At 38.4% G+C, this 19,344-nt stretch overlaps 1 protein-coding gene across 1 annotated transcript in view; it reads left to right on the top strand.

Annotated features, from left to right (window-relative positions):
- The window catches only part of LOC126471136 (uncharacterized), a 260,530-nt gene that overhangs the window by 141,454 nt on the left and 99,732 nt on the right, over positions 1-19,344 (top strand). The window contains exon 8 of the mRNA XM_050099226.1: positions 17,769-17,890. Coding sequence (XP_049955183.1) covers positions 17,769-17,890 — 122 coding nt within the window. The remainder of the gene's footprint in view (positions 1-17,768; positions 17,891-19,344) is intronic.

Below are 19,344 nucleotides of genomic sequence, written 5' to 3'. Positions count from 1 at the left end.
ATAGCAAGTCACAGTGCACTCAAGAAACACGCAAGCCATTGTAAGCTAACATAGATTAGAGTAGTTTGGATTCAGTTTTCATTTCATAGACCCAAAAAAATGGAGAGATTCTCGTGGGTGTGGAATATGTCAGAAAGTATTACATATAAACACAAAATATTTGAATATAATACTTACTACCCTGATCATTTGTCAGAAGATTGTCAAAATAGGTGAATACAGTACAGTAAACAGGAACAGCTAATATTTACAGAATTAATAAGCCGTCAGAATGAAACATAGTTATGCGCTATTAATCAATTTATCATACACAGACTACCTAATCTCGACTGTTGTGACCAAGTGCTGTCAAAACTGAAACCTAACAGACATCTTTACTTAAGCTGGCCTAACAATCTCTGTTAAGATATTCATCTGAAGTGTAGAAGGAGTTGCCTATCAAAAAGTCTTTTGAACTCTCTTTAAACCGTGCTTTATCTGAAACCAAGTTTTTAATAGTTGCTGCTGGCAATTTATTGAAAATGTGTGTTCCTGAATATTGGACCTCTTTTTGGACCAAGGTCTTTATGTATATTGTGCTTATTCCTAGTATTGATACTATGTATTGAGATGTTGGCTGGAAATAGAGATATATTACTTGCAACAAATTTCATTAAGGAATAAATATACTGAGAAGCAGTGGTTAGAATACAAAGTTCTTTGAACAGGTTTCTACATGATCTTGAATTTACAACACAAGTGATTCGTATTGCATGCTTTTGTACGCTAAAAACTTTTGCTTGGTTTGATGAGTTACCCCAGAATATAATCCCGTTTGACATAATAGAACGAAAGTATGCAAGTTTTTTTTATTTTTATATCTCCCACATCCAACATCATTCTTACTGCGAATACAGACTTGTTTAGGTACTTAAGAAATTCTGTGGTAGGCTCTTCCCAACTGAATTTATTATCGAGTTGCAATCCCAGAAATTTAATGCTGTGTACCTCTTCGATCTGCATGTCTTCATATATTATACACATGCTGGAAGGAAATCTGTTGTAGGCTCTGAACTGTGTATAGTGGGTCTTTTCAAAGTTTAATGACAGTGAATTAGCTTTAAACCATTTATTAATGTCAATGAAAATTTGATTACCAGCTATTTCTAAATCTGTACTTGACTTGCTACTTACCGCAATGTGTGTATCATCTGCAAACGAAACAAATTTAGCATCTGGCAATGTACACAGATGAGAGGTTATTAATGTACTCAAGAAAAAGCAATTGAGCCAAGATGGAACCTGTTGGAACACGACCGACATGTAATTAATTCCTACTCAGATGAAGACTGACTTTTTACTGCACAGGCATTTCACGATGACAGCCTTTGTTTCCTGTTAGTTACATAATACTCAAACCATTTTGCAGCATTGCCAATGACACCATAATATTCTGATTTGCTTCAGAGAATGCTGTGGTTCACTTAGTCAAAGGCTTTTGACAGGTCACAGAAAATGGTAGTAGCCTCTAATTTATTATCTAAAGAATTAAGTAAATTCTCACTGTAAGTGTAAATAGCTTTCTCTGTATCAGAACCCTTAAGAAATCCAAACTGTGACTTGAACAGTTTATTATTTGCACTCAGATACTTAAGGAGACACTTGAACACAATCTTTTCAGATATTTTTGAGAAAGTCGGCAAAAGTGAAATTGGTCGATAGTTTGATGGTACCTCTTTATCCCCCCTTTTGTGAAGAGGCTTAACTTAAGCATATTTTAGCCAGTGTGGAAATGTTCCACTGATTAGAGACTGATTACACAAATTACTTAAGATAGAACTCAACTCACATGAGCACTCTTTGGTTAACTTCATTAATATGTTATCATACCCACTAGAGTACTTAATTTTAAGGATATTATCATGGATGCTACTTCCTTGGGAGATAGGAGTGCCATTTCCATTTTACTGAAGTTGTTTGTAAAGTGTGGTCTCTGATACTCCATTGCACTGTTTACTGAACCTAATAACCCCAAGCTGTTAGTAACATAAATGAAGTACTTGTTTAAGGGGTTTGCAACACTACATGCACTTGTTACCAAGGCCTCATTTATTTTTAGAGCTATATGTTCATCTTGCTTTTTGGCCCCATGTGTCTCTGTCTTCACTATATCCCATACAGTTTTTATTTTGTTGCTCGATGTAATTATCTTTTTCTCATAATAAAGCTGCATCAGCCAGCTTTTTGTATAGCATATACACACAGGGTGTACATGAAGTCTGGGAACACTTTCAGTTATTTATTGCACAAGAACCAAACATTGTACAGGTATCATAAATATGTTATTTTGAAGAGAAACTTTGAAAGTTTCTTTCATGTATACCACCACAGCGTGGTTTGGTAATTTGCCGATAGTCAGTGCGAGTAGCAAATATGGCGGGTTCAGGTGCGGAGTGAGCTTTCTGTGTGTTGGAGTTAAAAAACAAGTGTGCTACAGCTGTTCAATGGATGTTTAGAGCCAAGTACAGTAAGAAGCCACTAACAAGGAAGGCTATTTACCACTGGCACAACAAATTCGTTATGACGGATTGCTTGTGCCTGGCAAAGAGAAGCGGGCCATTTTTCTTTGCCGAGAGCACTGTCAGTGGATATTCCTACTTGGATATGTTGCAGCAATGGCCGATGCCTCAAATGCAATCAGACTCTCTGTTCATCTTTCAGCCAGATGGGGCTCCACCCCATTTTTGTCATGAAATTCGTGGGTACCTGAACACGGAGCTGTCGCATCAGTGGATCAGCCATACTACAGAAGGGGACTGCTGTCCCATGAAATGGCCTTCCCAATCACCAGATCTCATTCCGTGTGACTTTTTTGTGTGGGGACACATTAAAGATCTGGTGTATGTACTGCCTGCCTGTACCACGTGATGTAGCAGAGCTCCGGGAGAGAACACGGGAGGGGGGAGTTTCTCTTCAAAATGCAATATGTAAATATGTATGACATCTTTAAAATGTTTAGTTCTTGTGCAATAAATAATTGAAAGTGTTCCCAGACTTTATATACACCCTGTATTTTTCTGTGAATTTCAAACATGTTGCATCATTTTACAGTGTTGAATGCTATTTCTAGGTTAACAAATCTTGTATAAAAGTCTGTTAGTTTCTTGTAGATCTTGCTTCCAGTAACAAACTTTACATCAGAATTGCCTGTCTGGCACTTTTACCTTTCCTAAATCGCAACTGGTTCTCATCTAACAGTGTCTCAATTTTCTTTTCAATTCTTCTCATCAGCAACTTTGATGCCTGAGCTGTAAAACTGATTGTTCAATAGTCCTCACATTTAAGTGCCATTGCTATCTTCAAGACTATGTGGATGATATTATTCCAAAAGTCTGATAGTATATCTCCAGTTTCATAGGCCCTACACAACTGCCGGCCGAAGTGGCTGTGTGGTTAAAGGCGCTGCAGTCTGGAACCGCACGACCGCTACCGTCGCAGGATCGAATCCTGCCTCGGGCATGGATGTTTGTGATGTCCTTAGGTTAGTTAGGTTTAACTAGTTCTAAGTTCTAGGGGACTAATGACCTCAGCAGTTGAGTCCCATAGTGCTCAGAGCCATTTGAACCAGCCTACACAACTATTTGAAATCTCATTTTGGTGCCACTTCCTCCCAGTGATTTCGGAAATGATTAAGGAATCTTATCTATACCTTCTAACTTGTCTGTTCAAAAGTCTTCCAATGCTCTGTCAAATTCTACATTGAATAATGGGTTTCCTATGTCTTGCAAGTTGACACCCATTTTTTTCTATCACATCAGCAGACAGTTCCTCTTCTCATAGAGGCCTTCAGTGTACTCTTTCCACCTGTCAGATCTCTCTTCTGTGGTAAACAGGGGTTTCCATTGCAATTTTAGTGTTGATGCCTTTGCTTTTAATTTCACCTGTGGTGGTTTTGACTTTTCTGCATACTGAATCTGTTCTCCTGACATTCATTTCCTTTTAGATTTCTTAACAGTTTTCCAGCATCCAATTCAGTTAATCTTGTGTACACTTCCTAAGCAACTGATATTACTGTAGTCTTGTCTTTTCATGAACGTTTTGGTACTTCCTTCTTTTGTCAATCAGTTGAAGCATTACTTCTGTAACCCAAGGTTGCTTTGCAGATACCTTCCTTGTACCTACAATTGTCTGTCTAATTTCTTTGATTGTCCTTTTCAGGGGTGTCCATTCCTTTTCAACTGAACTACCTACTGTGATATTCATACAGTATCTATAGCTGTGTAGAATTTCTAGCACACACAATCATTCCTCAGTACTTCAGTATCCCACGTCTACACATTGACTCTTCCTTGCAGTTTTGTTAAACTTCATTAATACTAAATTGTGATACGAGCCTATATGTGCTCCTGGGTATGGCTTACAGTGCAGTATCTTATTTTGGAATTCCTGTCCCACTGTGATGTAATCCAGCTGTCACCTTCTTGTCTCTCTAGGCCTTTTCGAAGCATACCACCTGTTCTTGTGATTATTAACCTTCGCAAGGTGTTTGGGGCTATTTCACACTAGAGGATTCTTGATGGTCTATAATTTTGAAAATATTTGGTTTTAATAAATTCCATTCATTGACTTTATTTGCTCCTTATTGAAGTGTATTCTGACAGGAAAAAATATTTTGTAGGTATAATTTGGCGTTCACAGAAATTAGTACTTCTCAAGCTGTTTGGGTGTTTTTAGACTTTGCATATTGTAACCTTCATTATGCGAGAGCAAGTGTTTGCTTTTTGCTGTAACCAAATCAGTTTATAAAGTTATTCATGTCTACTCTGGTCATTTGTTTTCTCCCTTTAGAATTCATATATTTTGTAGGGGTTTCTTTCTCAAGATAATGTCCTGTTTGCAAGATGATGAAACCGCAGATATACTTCTCAACATATCTGATAGTGATGAAATAGTTTCAGAGGAAGAAGGTTATATTCTGAAATGGAGCTCTTTATTTTACTAAGAAGACACAGATGATACACCAGAACAGGAAATGGTAATCAGTGCAATTGTGATTTCAAAGGATAAATCAACTGAATGGAAGTCAGAATCCGTACATCATCTGGGACAGCATGCAGCATGTAAAATAGCTCACGTGAAGACAGAATCTGTACCTCATCTGGGACGGCATGTAATATGTAATATAGTTCACCTGATTCCAGTACCAACAAGGTATGCAACTTCTCGCATTGTGAATGAACACTCAGCTTTCAAATTGTTTCTTCCTCCATTCCAATGCTGAAAGAATGTGTTTATATCAAGATAAGTGGAAAAAAATGTTTTTCTTGACCTGGATGCTCATGCATGTCTGCTGTTTCTAGCAGAAATTAGTCAGATAAATACAAAATTTGCCAAATTTTCAGAGCTGCAGTGGCGCTAGAAATATTCAAAAATATATCAAGGGTTATTCGATTGGATGATCATGAGATAAAACTATGAAGACGTGAACAAGATAAGTTTGCACCTATAAGGGATTTGTGGGAGAAACAGGTAGAGATATTATGTAGGTTACACAATCCCAATATGTTTGTTACAGTAGACGAGCAACTTGTTGCATTCAGGGGAAACTGCTCTTTCCATGCCTATTAAGTCAGCAAAGTACGGCATCAAGTTTTTGTTACGTGGTGACAGTGAAACAAGTTATGTATGGAATATTCAGCCATATACCAAGAAACAACCAGGTAGCACTCCTGAAAAGAACCACGGCTTAAGAGTTGTAATTGACTTGTCTTATGGCTTGGAATGGCACAACGTAACCTGTGACAACTTTTTTTACCTCCTACAAGCTATGAAAAATGCTGACAAAGAGAAATATCACAGTGATTGGAGCTCTGTGGAAAAAAAGGAAGAAACAAGCTTTTCATTCCAACAAAACTATTGCAGATCAAGGGGATTCCTAATTACATATCAGCATTTGCTTTCACAAAGAAAAACAGATGTGTTTTTGTGCAAAGCATCTTGCAGCATGAAGCAAAGGTTGGTGATGGCACCAAAAGAAAACTTGCATTGTTTTAGACTACAGCACTACAAAAGGAGCTGTGGACACACTAGAAATTGGTGGTGAGCTGTATAGTAAGGAGGAAGATAAGCAGATGGTCTATTGTTTTGTTCTCAGATATAAGGAGAAAGATAAGCAGATGGCCTATTGTTTTGTTCTCAGATATAGATGACATACCTGCAAATAATTCTTATGAATGGAAAGGAAACACCTTATGGCAGAGAAGACTGTTTCGGGAAACCCTTGGCAAGCAGCTGATAGATGGGGGAATGAATAGATGATGACATCTTTCAAGAGGAAATGCTGCAACAGAATCTGTATAGAGAATAACATTGTTTTAATCTGCACCCTCCAAATCAGAAGAAAATGATCCTAGGAGTAAGAAGAGAGTCAGATGTCATCTATGTGGAAAAAAATGTTCAGTGAAGTGTGCTAAATTAAAAAAAAGTAAAAGTTAGGCATAGGGCAGTAAAATTGATGCAAACTTCATTTTAATATTAGATTTTAGTTTTGTTGTTCTGTTCTACTATGCAGTTTGAATGATTAATACATGGTTTGGACATGTGCTGCATGTGGAGGACGATACTATTGCAGAGGCAGCCTACAAAGTGAAAGTCATGGGAAAGAGACCCAAGGGGCGACCAAGACAGTGATGGGCTAACATGCTGCACAGTGACTGGAAGACTGTAAATCTTCCTGTAGACATGGCCCATAATCAAAGAAAATGGAGACAGTGAATCCATACAGAGGACCCTGCCACCAGGCGGAACGAATGCTAAAGAAAAAGAAGAATGATTAATACATTAAACTATCAAAATTATAAATTTATTTATGATTTCAATTCAAAAATGTGTAAAAATATCCCTAACAGAAACAGAGAAAAAACTGAGTCTTTTTTGACCGAAACATCTTGATTACATGTGCAAAATAAACACTGTAATAGGGTTAAACAGTATATTTGCCATTAATAGCTGAAATCAGCTCAAGGAGTCTTTTCTTCTCTCATTCCTGCTGTTGTGGACTGACAAGACAGCCAGTCCACAGTGACGGGTAACCGAAAGGCACGCGTTTAAACTCACGCAGGCTGGCGTGAGGTCTGAAACAGGATACGTAATGAATGCTATAAAGAAAAGTACGTAGGTTCTGGAATACTTAACTTTAATCCACATTTGTAGAACATCGCTCTTGATGATACATGTTATAACCACAATATATATAGCAAAGGATTATGGCGCCTTGCTAGGTCGTAGCAATTGTAGCTGAAGGCTATGCTAACTATCGTCTCGGCAAATGAGAGCGTAGTTGTCAGTGAACTGTAGCTATGAACGTCGGCTATACAACTGGGGCGAGTGCTAGTAAGTCTCCCTAGACCTGCTGTGTGGTGGCGCTCGGTCTGCAATCACTGATAGTGGCAACACGCGGGTCCGACGTATACTAATGGACCATGGCCGATTTAAAAGGCTACCACCTAGCAAGTGTGGTGTCTGGCGGTGACACCACACCTGCTACTGAACTCATATTCTCTTGTAACTTGTGTCTTCTATTCCTTCTTGTATGATGAAATTCCAATCCCCTATGATCATTAGGTTTTCATCTCTGTTTATATACGAACTCACACTTTCAGTTGCCTCGTGTGCTTCTCAACCCCTTCATCTGGTTTTGTTGTTGTCATGTATACCTGAACTGTTGTTGTTGGCATTGGTTTGCTTTCATTTCAGATGACAATAATCCTATAACTCAGCTGTTTGTAATAACTCACTGGCTTTCCCTACCTTCCTATTCATAAAAAATCCTGCTCCAGTTATACAACTTGCTTCTGGTGTTGATACTACTTTATATTTCACTGACTGTAAATCCTTTCCTTCTTCCCGTTTCGCTTCATTGGTCGCCAATTAAATCTTCATAAAGTCTTTGCGTTTCTTTTTTCAGATTTTCTAGTTTTCATACAACATTCTAACTTCTGACATTATTCACTTTCACTTGAAGGATGGTGCCCTTTTATAGTTATTCACTATTTTCTCATGCTCATCTTTCCACTGGCAGTCTTCCGCTGTCAGTTCGAATGGGAGACTATCTGGAACTTTTTGCCAGTGGAGAGATCATTGTGGCACTCTTCAGTTCCAGGGTACATGGTCTATGGCTATTGCATTCTGCATCCTCATGCCATTGATTGTTGCTAATTCATCCACCCATAGGGGAGTTTCCCACCCCAAGGACTGGAGCGTACCCTGAACACCCGTCTTGATTCTTCCCTGTGTCTGACTAGCCTGTTGGCAGACTGAAGTGACTCAGTGTACCAAAAGTGGGCATTCAAAGAAGTGTGTGTTTGTGTACTTTGTTAAATGTTTGCGTACTTATTGGGCATCAGACGTCAAATAAGGGTGACTGCTTGCTCTTATTTAACCTTTGATTTTTATTATACCGGGTGATCAAATAGTCAGTATAAATTTGAAAACTTAATAAACCATGGAATAATGTAGATGGAGAGGTAAAAATTGACACACATGCTTGGAATGACATGGGGTTTTATTGGGGGGGTTTCACAAAATGTCCGACAGATGGCGCTGGACAGCAAAACGTCAGAGACTGCACATGACAATCATGTATAAAAGGAGCTGTAATGAGAGAGAGAATCAGTTGCGCCAGCAGTCACAGCATGTTGATGTTACCTGAAAAGGTGCTTTTAGTGGAGCTGTATTATCGGAATGGAGAATGTGCTAGCTCAGCGTTACGATCCTATTGCCATAGGAAGGGGATTTGAACGGGTAAAGGTCCGGTGACAAATGCAGCTGTGGCGAGAATGATTTCGAAGTTCGAAGCCATGGGTTGTTTAGACGATAGACCCTGTAGTGGCCGACCGAGCACAAGGCGTAATGCTGCTGAGACAGATCAGGAAGAAATGGAGACTGTAGCTTGGCACTTGGCGTACCCTCCGATGCTATCCGTACAAAATCCATCAGCATCATGAACTGTTACCTGGCGATTTAGTGCAGCGGAGGGCATTTGCGGTGTGGGCATTTCAAAAGATGGCGGAAGATGACGATTGGTTGAGTAACGTGTTGTGGACCGACGAATCTCATTTCACGCTCCGAGGGTCTGTCAAAGCCCACAACTGCAGAATTTGGGCTATCAAAAATCCTAGAACTGTCGTGGAAACTCCATTGCACGACGAGAAAGTCGCGGTGTGGGTTGGATTTACCACATCTACTGTTATCAGGCCTTTTTCTTCAAGGGAAAATGCGTGATTCTGGTTTTGTAACTGCTACCATGATGGGTGAGAGGTACACCAATACGTTACAGAATCGCATCATCCCCAGCCTGGCTGATAAACACCTGCTGGAATGTATGATGTTTATGCAGGATGGCGCTCCACCCCATATTGCTAGACGCATGAAAGATCTCTTGTGCGCGTTGTTTGGTGATGATCGTGTGCTCAGCCGCCACGTTCGTCATGCTTAGCCTCCCAGGTCTCCAGACCTCAGTCCGTGCGATTATTGGCTTTGGGGTTACCTGAAGTCGCAAGTGTATCGTGATCGAACGACATCTCTAGGGATGCTAAAAGACAACATCCAACGCCAGTGCCTCACCATAACTCCGGACATGCTTTACAGTGCTGTTCACAACATTGTTCCTTGACTACAGCTATTGTTGAGGAATGATGGTGAACATATTGAGCATTTCCTGTAAACATCATCTTCTTTGCTTTGTATTACTTTGTTATGCTAATTATCGCTATTCTGATCAGATGAAGGGCCATCTGTTGGACTATCTTTGAATTTTTGTATTTTTTTTGGTTTTAATAAAACCCTATGTCATTCCAAGCATGTGTGTCAATTTGTACCTCTCTGTCTACATTATTCCGTAATTTACTCAGTTTCCAAATTTATACCGACTTTTTGATCACCCGATATAACGCCTCTTGTGCGTCACTTGAAAAATGAATACTAAATCATTTAAAATTTGTGGTATACATTCTTGTTCCTGGTGTGATTTATTTGCCTCCTTGACAAAATGGCAATTTTTCTGGAGAACCGGAAATTCTCAGTTTTTCTGTTTTTGTGTGCACATTCATTGTTGTTGTTGTGGTCTTCAGTCTTGAGACTGGTTTGATGCAGCTCTCCATGCTACTCTATCCTGTGCAAGCTTCTTCATCTCCCAGTACCTACTACAACCTACATCCTTCTGAATCTGTTTAGTGTATTCATCTCTTGGTCTCTCTCTACGATTTTTACCCTCCACGCTGCCCTCCAATACTAAATTGGTGATCCCTCGATGTCTCAGAACATGTCCTACCAACTGATCCCTTCTTCTAGTCAAGTTGTGCCACAAGCTCCTCTTCTCCCCAATTCTGTTCAATACCTCCTCATTAGTTATGTGATCAACCCATCTAATCTTCAGCATTCTTCTGTAGCACCACATTTCGAAAGCTTCTATTCTCTTCTTGTCTAAGCTATTTATCGTCCACGTTTCACTTCCATACATGTCTACACTCCATACAAATACTTTGAGAAACGACTTCCTGACACTTAAATCAATACTCGATGTTAACAAATTTCTCTTCTTAAGAAACGCTTTCCTTGCCATTGCCAGTCTACATTTTATATCCTCTCTACTTCGACCATCATCAGTTATTTTGCTCCCCAAATAGAAAAAACTCCTTTACTACTTTAAGTGCGTCATTTCCTAATCTAATTCCCTCAGTATCACCCGACTTAATTCGACTACATTCCATTATCCTCGTTTTGCTTTTGTTGATGTTCATCTTATACCCTCCTTTCAAGACACTGTCCATTCCGTTCAACTGCTCTTCCAAGTCCTTTGCTGTCTGTGACAGAATTACAATGTCATCGGCGAACCTCAAAGTTTTTATTTCTTCTACATGGATTTTGATACTTACTCTGAACTTTTCTTTCGTTTCCTTTATTGCTTGCTCAATATACAGATTGAATAACATCGGGGATGGCTACAACCCTGTCTCACTCCCTTCCCAACCACTGCTTCCCTTTCATGTCCCTCAACTCTTATAACTGCCATCTGGTTTCTGTACAAATTGTAAATAGCCTTTCGCTCTCTGTATTTTACCCCTGCCACCTTCAGAATTTGTAAGAGAGTATGCCAATCAACATTGTCAAAAGCTTTATCTAAGTTTACAAATGCTAGAAACGTAGGTTTGCCTTTCCTTAATCTTTCTTCTAAGATAAGTCGTAGGGCCAGTATTGCCTCAGGTGTTCCAACATTTCTACGGAATCCAAACTGAACTTCCCCGAGGTCGGCTTCTTCAGTTTTTCCATTCGTCTGTAAAGAATTCGCGTTAGTATTTTGCAGCTGTGACTTATTAAACAGATAGTTCGGTAATTTTCACATCTGTCAACACCTGCTTTCTAAGGGATTGGGATTATTATATTCTTCTTGAAGTCTGAGGGTATTTCACCTGTCTCATACAGCTTGCTCACCAGATGGTAAAGTTTTGTCAGGACTGGCTCTCCCAAGGTTGTCAGTAGTTCTAATGGAATGTTGTCTACTCCGGGGGCCTTGTTTCGACATTCATTAACACTTAAAAAATATAGTATCTTATATATCCTGTTTTTCATCCTACCTGATGTTGGAATGATGTCTAGTAAATGAAACAGAAGATCAAAATGTTTCAGTGGAAAGCATGACTACAAAATCAAAGTTTGCCCACACAAACACACACACACACACACACACACACACACACACACACACACACACACACACACAGATTTGTAAGATAGACACACTGTCTATCTTTTCACCTGAGAACCTAATCCACCACCAATACTCAGTATCATACATTATTACTGTGCTAAATCTGCTCATACAATAGCTCACAACACAATGAGCATAAAAAATATATGGACAGCTAATTGTTTCACTTTGGAGCCCTCTTTTTATATAGTGACAATTTTACTCAATCACAAGATTCCACAAGATATCCAAATTTTCCATATATATATTACTCAATCACAAGATTCCACAAGATATCCAAATTCAGCTTGTGTCTGTATGTGTGGATGGATATGTGCGTGTGTACGAGTGTATACCTGTCCTTTTTTCCCCCTAAGGTAAGTCTTTCCGCTCCCGGGATTGGAATGACTCCTTACCCTCTCCCTTAAAACCCACTTCCTTTCGTCTTCCCCTCTCCTTCCCTCTTTCCTGATGAGGCAACAGTTTGTTGCGAAAGCTTGAATTTTGTGTGTATGTTTGTGTTTGTTTGTGTGTCTTTCGACCTGCCAGCGCTTTTGTTCGGTAAGTCACCTCATCTTTGTTTTTATATATTGTGATTGAGTAAAATTGTCACTATATAAAAAGAGGGCTCCAAAGTGAAACAATTAGCTGTCCATATATTTTTTATGCTCATTGTGTTGTGAGCTATTGTATGAGCAGATTTAGCACAGTAATAATGTATGATACTGAGTATTGGTGGTGGATTAGGTTCTCAGGTGAAAAGATAGACAGTGTGTCTATCTTACAGGATAAAAGAAGTAGAACTCCTTATATTGTTAAAATCACATTTAATCCTTTATACACTTGCGACACAAAATCTTATGCATTATTTCTCAGTTTATTCTGTTTGACACATGAGTTGTATTTCAAGTGAAACTGAGCAACATAATGGACAAAGAAATGTGCCGAAAGCCAGTTAGTATGTGTGTTGTTTGGTTTTCACATTCTAATGTAGCCTGTTACACACCTTTCTGCCCCACATCTTGATCCAATATGTCCATGCACAACTTATATTTACCACATCTGTTAACTGTTTTTCCCCTTGTATCCTCATCCTGTTTCTGTTGTGTCTTATCTATTACATCTAAAACAGTTACTTTTTCCATTTGGACAAATGTACAGTAAAACTCCTGTTTTAATGAATCTCTTAGGAATGAAGTTTTTTTAAATGGTGGGCTTCCTTAAATAGGGGTTTAGCTCCAGTATGCGCATGCGCGCGCGCGCGCACGTACACACACACACACACACACACACACACACACACACACACCTGACTTGGCCCTAGCTAATCCTAAAATGATGTGTAATTGTGCTACACACTTTTCCTTAACACAGTCGGCATTTATCTTAAAATGGTGTTTAGATTTCAAGGTAGCATCCAGAATGAAGAAGACATTCTCACTATTCATAAGTTGTGTATGTCATCTAAATTTAGTCGAGTGAATTAGTAAGAAAGCTGCCACTTTGAGAAAAACTGTTGCCGCCTTAGTTTTACAGGGTGGAGCTTGGTAAATTGCTGATTTGGGAATGAAATAAATAATGAACACTTAGGAACTTACAATTTTATTTCTCTCATATTGGACAATAATGCTAGTTTCTAATTACATGGTTTAAACAATATGTCTGGCAAATGTCTGCCTTCACAATCCACACACTGATGCAGTCGTTATGTGAAATTTTCATGCACTCTTTCAGGCCTGTCTTCTGGTATTCTTGCAGTACACCTTTGACTTCGGGTAACCCCCAAAGAAAAAAATCACATGGGGCTACGTCCAGTGATCGTGTGGGCTAGTTGATATACCCCATCTGATAGATAAGCCTTCCAGGAAGTATTTGCCTCAGAAAGTTAATGGTAATGCCCACTGTGTGTGCACCGGCACTGTTTTGTTGAAACCAGGTATCCTGTAATTGCATTGCCTTGAAAGCTGGCTGGAAAAACCCTTGCAGCATAGTTAAGTAACAATCCAAATTTGCAGTTATAGCACGACGATTGTCCTGGAAAAAGTAAGAGCCAAAGATGCCTGCTCATGATAATGGCATACCAAGCAGTTACACGGTCTGAGTGCAGGGGTCTCTGGTGAATTTGCCTGGGGTCATGTCACTCCAGTACCACATATCCTGTATGTTTACACACGCACTGAGGTGAAATGTGCCTCATCAGAAAATAACACATTTGTGTCATGGGGTATGGTTGCAAACGTGTCTTCACAAGATGTTCTTCGTGTTATATAATTCTGTACTGACAATTGCTGGACCACCCACATTTTATACAGGTGAAAATTCAGTTCATGATGAAGAATGTGGTGGAGAGAACATCTTAAAATGCCAAGAACAAGTGCATGATTCTGAGCTGAGCATGTCTGAGATCGCAATACTTTTGCTCTAACGTGTTCTACATTTTGTGGTGGTTTAATGCTTCTCTCAGGTCCTCTTTATACACGTGAAACATTCCCTGTTGTTGTGAATGCATTTACCCAATTTAAAATTTATTGACGTCCAGGAACACATCCGTGTGGGGTTACTGCAAATAGCAAACAAAAAGCATGTTGCACTGCAATGATCGAGTGGGAATGCACTGCAATGATCGAGTGGGAATTCGAGAAATACACTTCAACACAAAATGAGTGTTCCTCATGTGTCCACTGCATTATCACAACTAAAAAACAATTGAATGCAAACCTCCCATCGGTCACTATAAACCACGCCCACTCTCCCCTCTATTCGACCAACGTGAATTCTATGAAAGCAATTTACCACGCTCCACCCTGTACTATCATTGTCTTCTATAGCAACTGATCTTGACCCACAGCTGATAATGATCCACATCCAGCATTTGTCTGTATATTGGTTCAACATAATCTGTTTGGTTACAGCATTCCAGGCAGCAGCAAATGCATGCATTATAGCCTGTAAAACATTCATTTTATGTTCTTCCTTTTGGGAAATGAGAATGAACTCAGCACAACAGCTATTCTTCATTTAGCTTTCAGATGATGAGTTATGTCCAGGTCTCTAGAAGCTGCAGATGATTTTTATAGTTTGCAAGAAGAAACAAAAACATCAATTTTCCTGAGGAATGTTGTTACCTTAGGGTTTGCAGGGCAACTGTCAATAATAAAAGTAATTGTTCTTCCTGCTGCACCCATCTTGGCATTTAACCACACAAGAAATGTTGTACAAATTTCGGCAGCCATCCAGGCACTGATTACGAATCATAAGTGCACAGTGGTGTTTTTATGTTTTTATATCTTCTGGTAGTTAAAGATTTTCCTGTTATTAATGGCATCACTGCTGTCACTATTAACACACTGCAGACCATTACTTGCTCTTTGTTTTAATTTGCATCCATGACAGAGGGTCATTTGAATAAAGGCAACATTCTCCGGAGGAGATTCTCAGAGCAAAAGAACATTTTTGAAGAAAGTTATCCAGTTTTATGAATAAAAAAATTCAAAGCATATTCCCTGATGAGAGAGTTCCTTCTCACTACCTCCCTTCCTTCTTGAGAGGTTTCTTGGTGGTGTTGTGTGCCACATCCAGCACAGAACGCACACATGCTCCTACTTTTCATTCAGCTTGTGCAAACAGGCAAACTGTTCAATGTACAAATATGGAACTGACATCAATGTGTTCTGGGAGAGTTGTACTATTTTTAGATTTTAGTTTTATAAGTGGCAACAAATTATTAAGACAATTACAGACAGTTAACGAAAATGCATTTGCTGATGATGATACTGAATTTTTGAGATGGAAAACTTTTTGTTGTTGAAGTTAGACGAAAAAAAAAAATAAATAAAATGCGGACAAAATCCTAAGAGTACATAATATTTTCATCTACTCCAAACCAGAACTCTGTTAGAATTTTTAAATGGAGATAATTTTGGTTAAATGTGAAGGGCAATGGTCCAACTACACATCAAAAATTTATGCTGTTGCCCATGCAATTTTGGTATGAGAAACAGATCGTCAGATTTGTAATTAACCTGTTACTTATTTTTCTGAACTGTCTACTTTCCGACATAACAAAAACAACATTTATGCCGTGAGGAAGCATATCTTAAATAGGCCAACCGGTGTAGGGACAAAGAACAAAAGTGACACAAGAAAAACAATACTTCAGTATTGCAGCAATATTTATTTTGTGACGCAGACTGAATTCCTGAGATGAACTTATTTTGGAATTAGCTACTCATATGGGTTTCATATTAAAATTTTAAAACTTATGACAATATAATTTTGTTATGTAGCTGCTCACAGTTGTGGAGCTGACTCCACTTGTGCTCCATTTCTATGGTGATAATGGAAAACCTCCAGTCACATAACTCTATTTGCTGTGACAGATGCTTGAAGTGTCACTGTCACTGTAGTTATATAGTGAAGTAATCATCTCCTCCACAGAATTTTCCAAAACAGCTTAATTCTGCCGTGCTGAAGACTGTTGTAGGCCCTCTGATCATACATTTGTGAATTCTGGAATGGTGTCATTAACTGTGGTGCAATGTCACACTCTGCATCTCCTAAAATTAAAATATTATGCAGTTTCTCTCTTAATATCTGGCATACCTAAAACTTTCTCCATGTCCTAGCATCATTTACAGACCCAGGCCATGAAGCATCTACACTAGTAAACATTTTGCTATAATCATAGAGATCGTAGGAAAGCCCTTTCGGTTAATATATTCATCTCCGTGTACAACAGGTTACGTGATTGGTATATGGATGCCTCCACAACACTTGGAAACTGATTCTTCGATTGTGGCATTAACTTTACTGTTTCTAGTTCTTCTACGATTCTATGAAATTGGACCCCAGAGGTGCTTTTTGGGTAATGGGGTAATGAACATTTGAAAATTAGTGACATGTTTGTCTAGTGTATACCTACGTCTCCTCCTCTACCAATCTCAGAATCTGTATCTTCTAAATAGCACAAAAATGTCTTCATTTTCACTTCGTTTGAAAGGCTCTCTTCTTTCATGACTTTTGGGAGGAAGTGATTTGCCAGCGAAATAATGTTTTGATTCTTAAACCTGTAAAAACCTCTACAGACTTTCTATTCGGTATTTCTTTGGCCTATGTATATACTCCTTTCCCTTCCAAGCAACATAAATTATCCAATTTTTACTAAAAAAGTCTCGGTAAAACTTGACCTCAAGAAAACTAACTCAGCTTGAAATGTGCTACAGAGTTTATTTTGAAAAACACTTGTGAGAAACCTCTCATGTTTTATTCACACAAAATTGGAGAATGTTCTTCACATTGAGCAACCTTCCCTACCCTTTTACACGAGCTGAGAACATTCTCAGGGGAAGTATATTGTTCAACTCGCTGTATTCATACAAACCTGAGAACGTTGTCCCAAATTCCAAGAATAGAGTACATTCTCCATTTTATTCATACAATCCATTTTCCATCGTGAACAGAATCATCTTATGTTTTTGAGAAAAATAAATTATAAAAGACCCCAGTGCCATCAGAATTCAAAATTTTTCTTGGTTCATATGCATTATCCATCATCCATGTCAAAATATTCTTCTATTAATGTTCAGTACTTCCCATGTGTACTGCTTCGCTGTCTCCATGTACATTTTGCTTAGAAATTTTACACATAATGTATTCAAATCCAAGTTGAAAGATTTGTGTACGGGTCACATCTAGTTTTTACAGGAGTTTCTCACACTACTTGAGAAATTTTCTCTGTGACATTATTTATTCATATACTCTCTTACAGTTTTTTTTTGTTTTTTAATTCTTTTGTTTATAAATTTTGTGAGCTCCGTTCTGTAAACTATGTACTGACTTGTTCCATGACCAAATAGGTTTGGCTCTCATGGTTCTGTGGAACCTGATAAATAAATTTACGCATCCTCTGTATGATTATTACATATTATTTAACTTTACTCGTACCAGTTTTGTATTTCACTTAGAAATTTCCAACCTTGTACTAATGTTCATCCAATATTTAATAATTTATGTAGAAATTTTTATGATATAATTGTTATTGCAGGGTGTTTGAAATAATTGTGTGCAAGTACTGTGGATCACAAGGTGTACATAAGAAATGTGGAGAACTTAACATAAGAGATAAAGAGTGGGGATGCCCACTTTGCACTAATGCCCTGACATCAGGTAATTCATTTTTGCACAAGTTGTCATTTTGGTGTGTAATTATCTTCTAAATTGTCTTATATATATTTTACTCAAATTGTAAAAACTTTTCTGGAAAATTTGTTCAGATAGTAGTGGGGTACTTACCTACAGCAATTCATTCTTTTTTGAGTTGGGAACACTGATATTTTGGGTATGTGACTTGTGGAGAGTAACTAGCATTATAATCAAGATATTGTACATAGTCTACCAAACAAAAAGTAAAAATGTATGTCTGTTGATACAGGAATTACCATGTGTGACCCTGCAGATATGTACAAAAACCTGCAGAAACAAGAAACTGACAAAGTTTTGACTTTTAAACTGGAGCAATAGCATTATTGATGTTTTCACCATCATTGAAACATACATCAGGTTGCTCGCCCAATCACTGTCACCTCTCCTGAAAGTACTGAGCACTTTCATCATATTATTCTGGCAGACACAACAACGACCAGTTGATGTAATTTCATCTCCAATTTGTTTATCACAGGGGACTTCCCACAAATACATCTTCATGATGTTATGAAGATGTTGTTTCTTTACACATAATTCCAGAATTTGGTTCAAAGAGGAAAATGAAGTTCTGGTGTGTGTGGCTAGTGATCTTTATACAATGTCATAGATCCTTTTCTGAAAGTCATTGTGACTGGGTGGTGAATCAGTGCCAAAAATGGGCTAAAAACAATTGGTTTTGCTGAGTATTAATGCCTCTACATATACATACCATTCATTACTGATATTACTACTACGGTACATCTCTCTTATCCACTAATCACAGAGTTTACTTACTTCTACCATTTCTTGCAATTAAAAATGTAATTGAACAGTGTTTTGCTGAATCTCCGGGACTGATGACCTCAGCAGTTTGGTCCCTTAGGAATTCACACATACATTCTGAATCTGTGGAAAGGATGGAAAATCTGATAGAGTAGGTGAAGTCATTTTCTGGAGGAGGTTTCCAATAGTGTTTTGAACAACTGAATGATCACAAACTCAAAACGTGTAGCTGTACATTAGGGTGTCCTTTAGCTATATGTAATTATCTTAATGTTTGTATTTTGCTCCCCCCCCCCCCCCCCACCCCCCCCACCCCCCACCCCCCCCACCCCCCGCACCACTTTTGTTTGTAGAAGAAAGAACATTTTTCGTGTATAAAGTACTTTTTCACTTTATTTTCTTCCACCTTTTTCTGATTCCTAGATGAATTGAACAATATTTGCGTTGACTTTTGTTGGAACATTGTCATCAAATAAAGCCAGTGCCATAGTTTCTTGACCCAAGTACCAGTGGTGATTTTAAATTTTTTACTGGATCAATATCCCTATAATTTATCAGTTGAATAGTGAGTAGGAAATTATGGTACGGTACCTTAATTGCTTCTGTTGATTGAAACCATGCTCAGACTTACAAGCGCTCCACAAAAATACATATTG

This window comes from Schistocerca serialis, chromosome 3 (genome assembly GCF_023864345.2).
Source record: "Schistocerca serialis cubense isolate TAMUIC-IGC-003099 chromosome 3, iqSchSeri2.2, whole genome shotgun sequence".
Classification (NCBI taxonomy): Eukaryota; Metazoa; Arthropoda; class Insecta; order Orthoptera; family Acrididae; genus Schistocerca; species Schistocerca serialis.
This window is presented reverse-complemented; position numbering and strand designations above follow the sequence as displayed.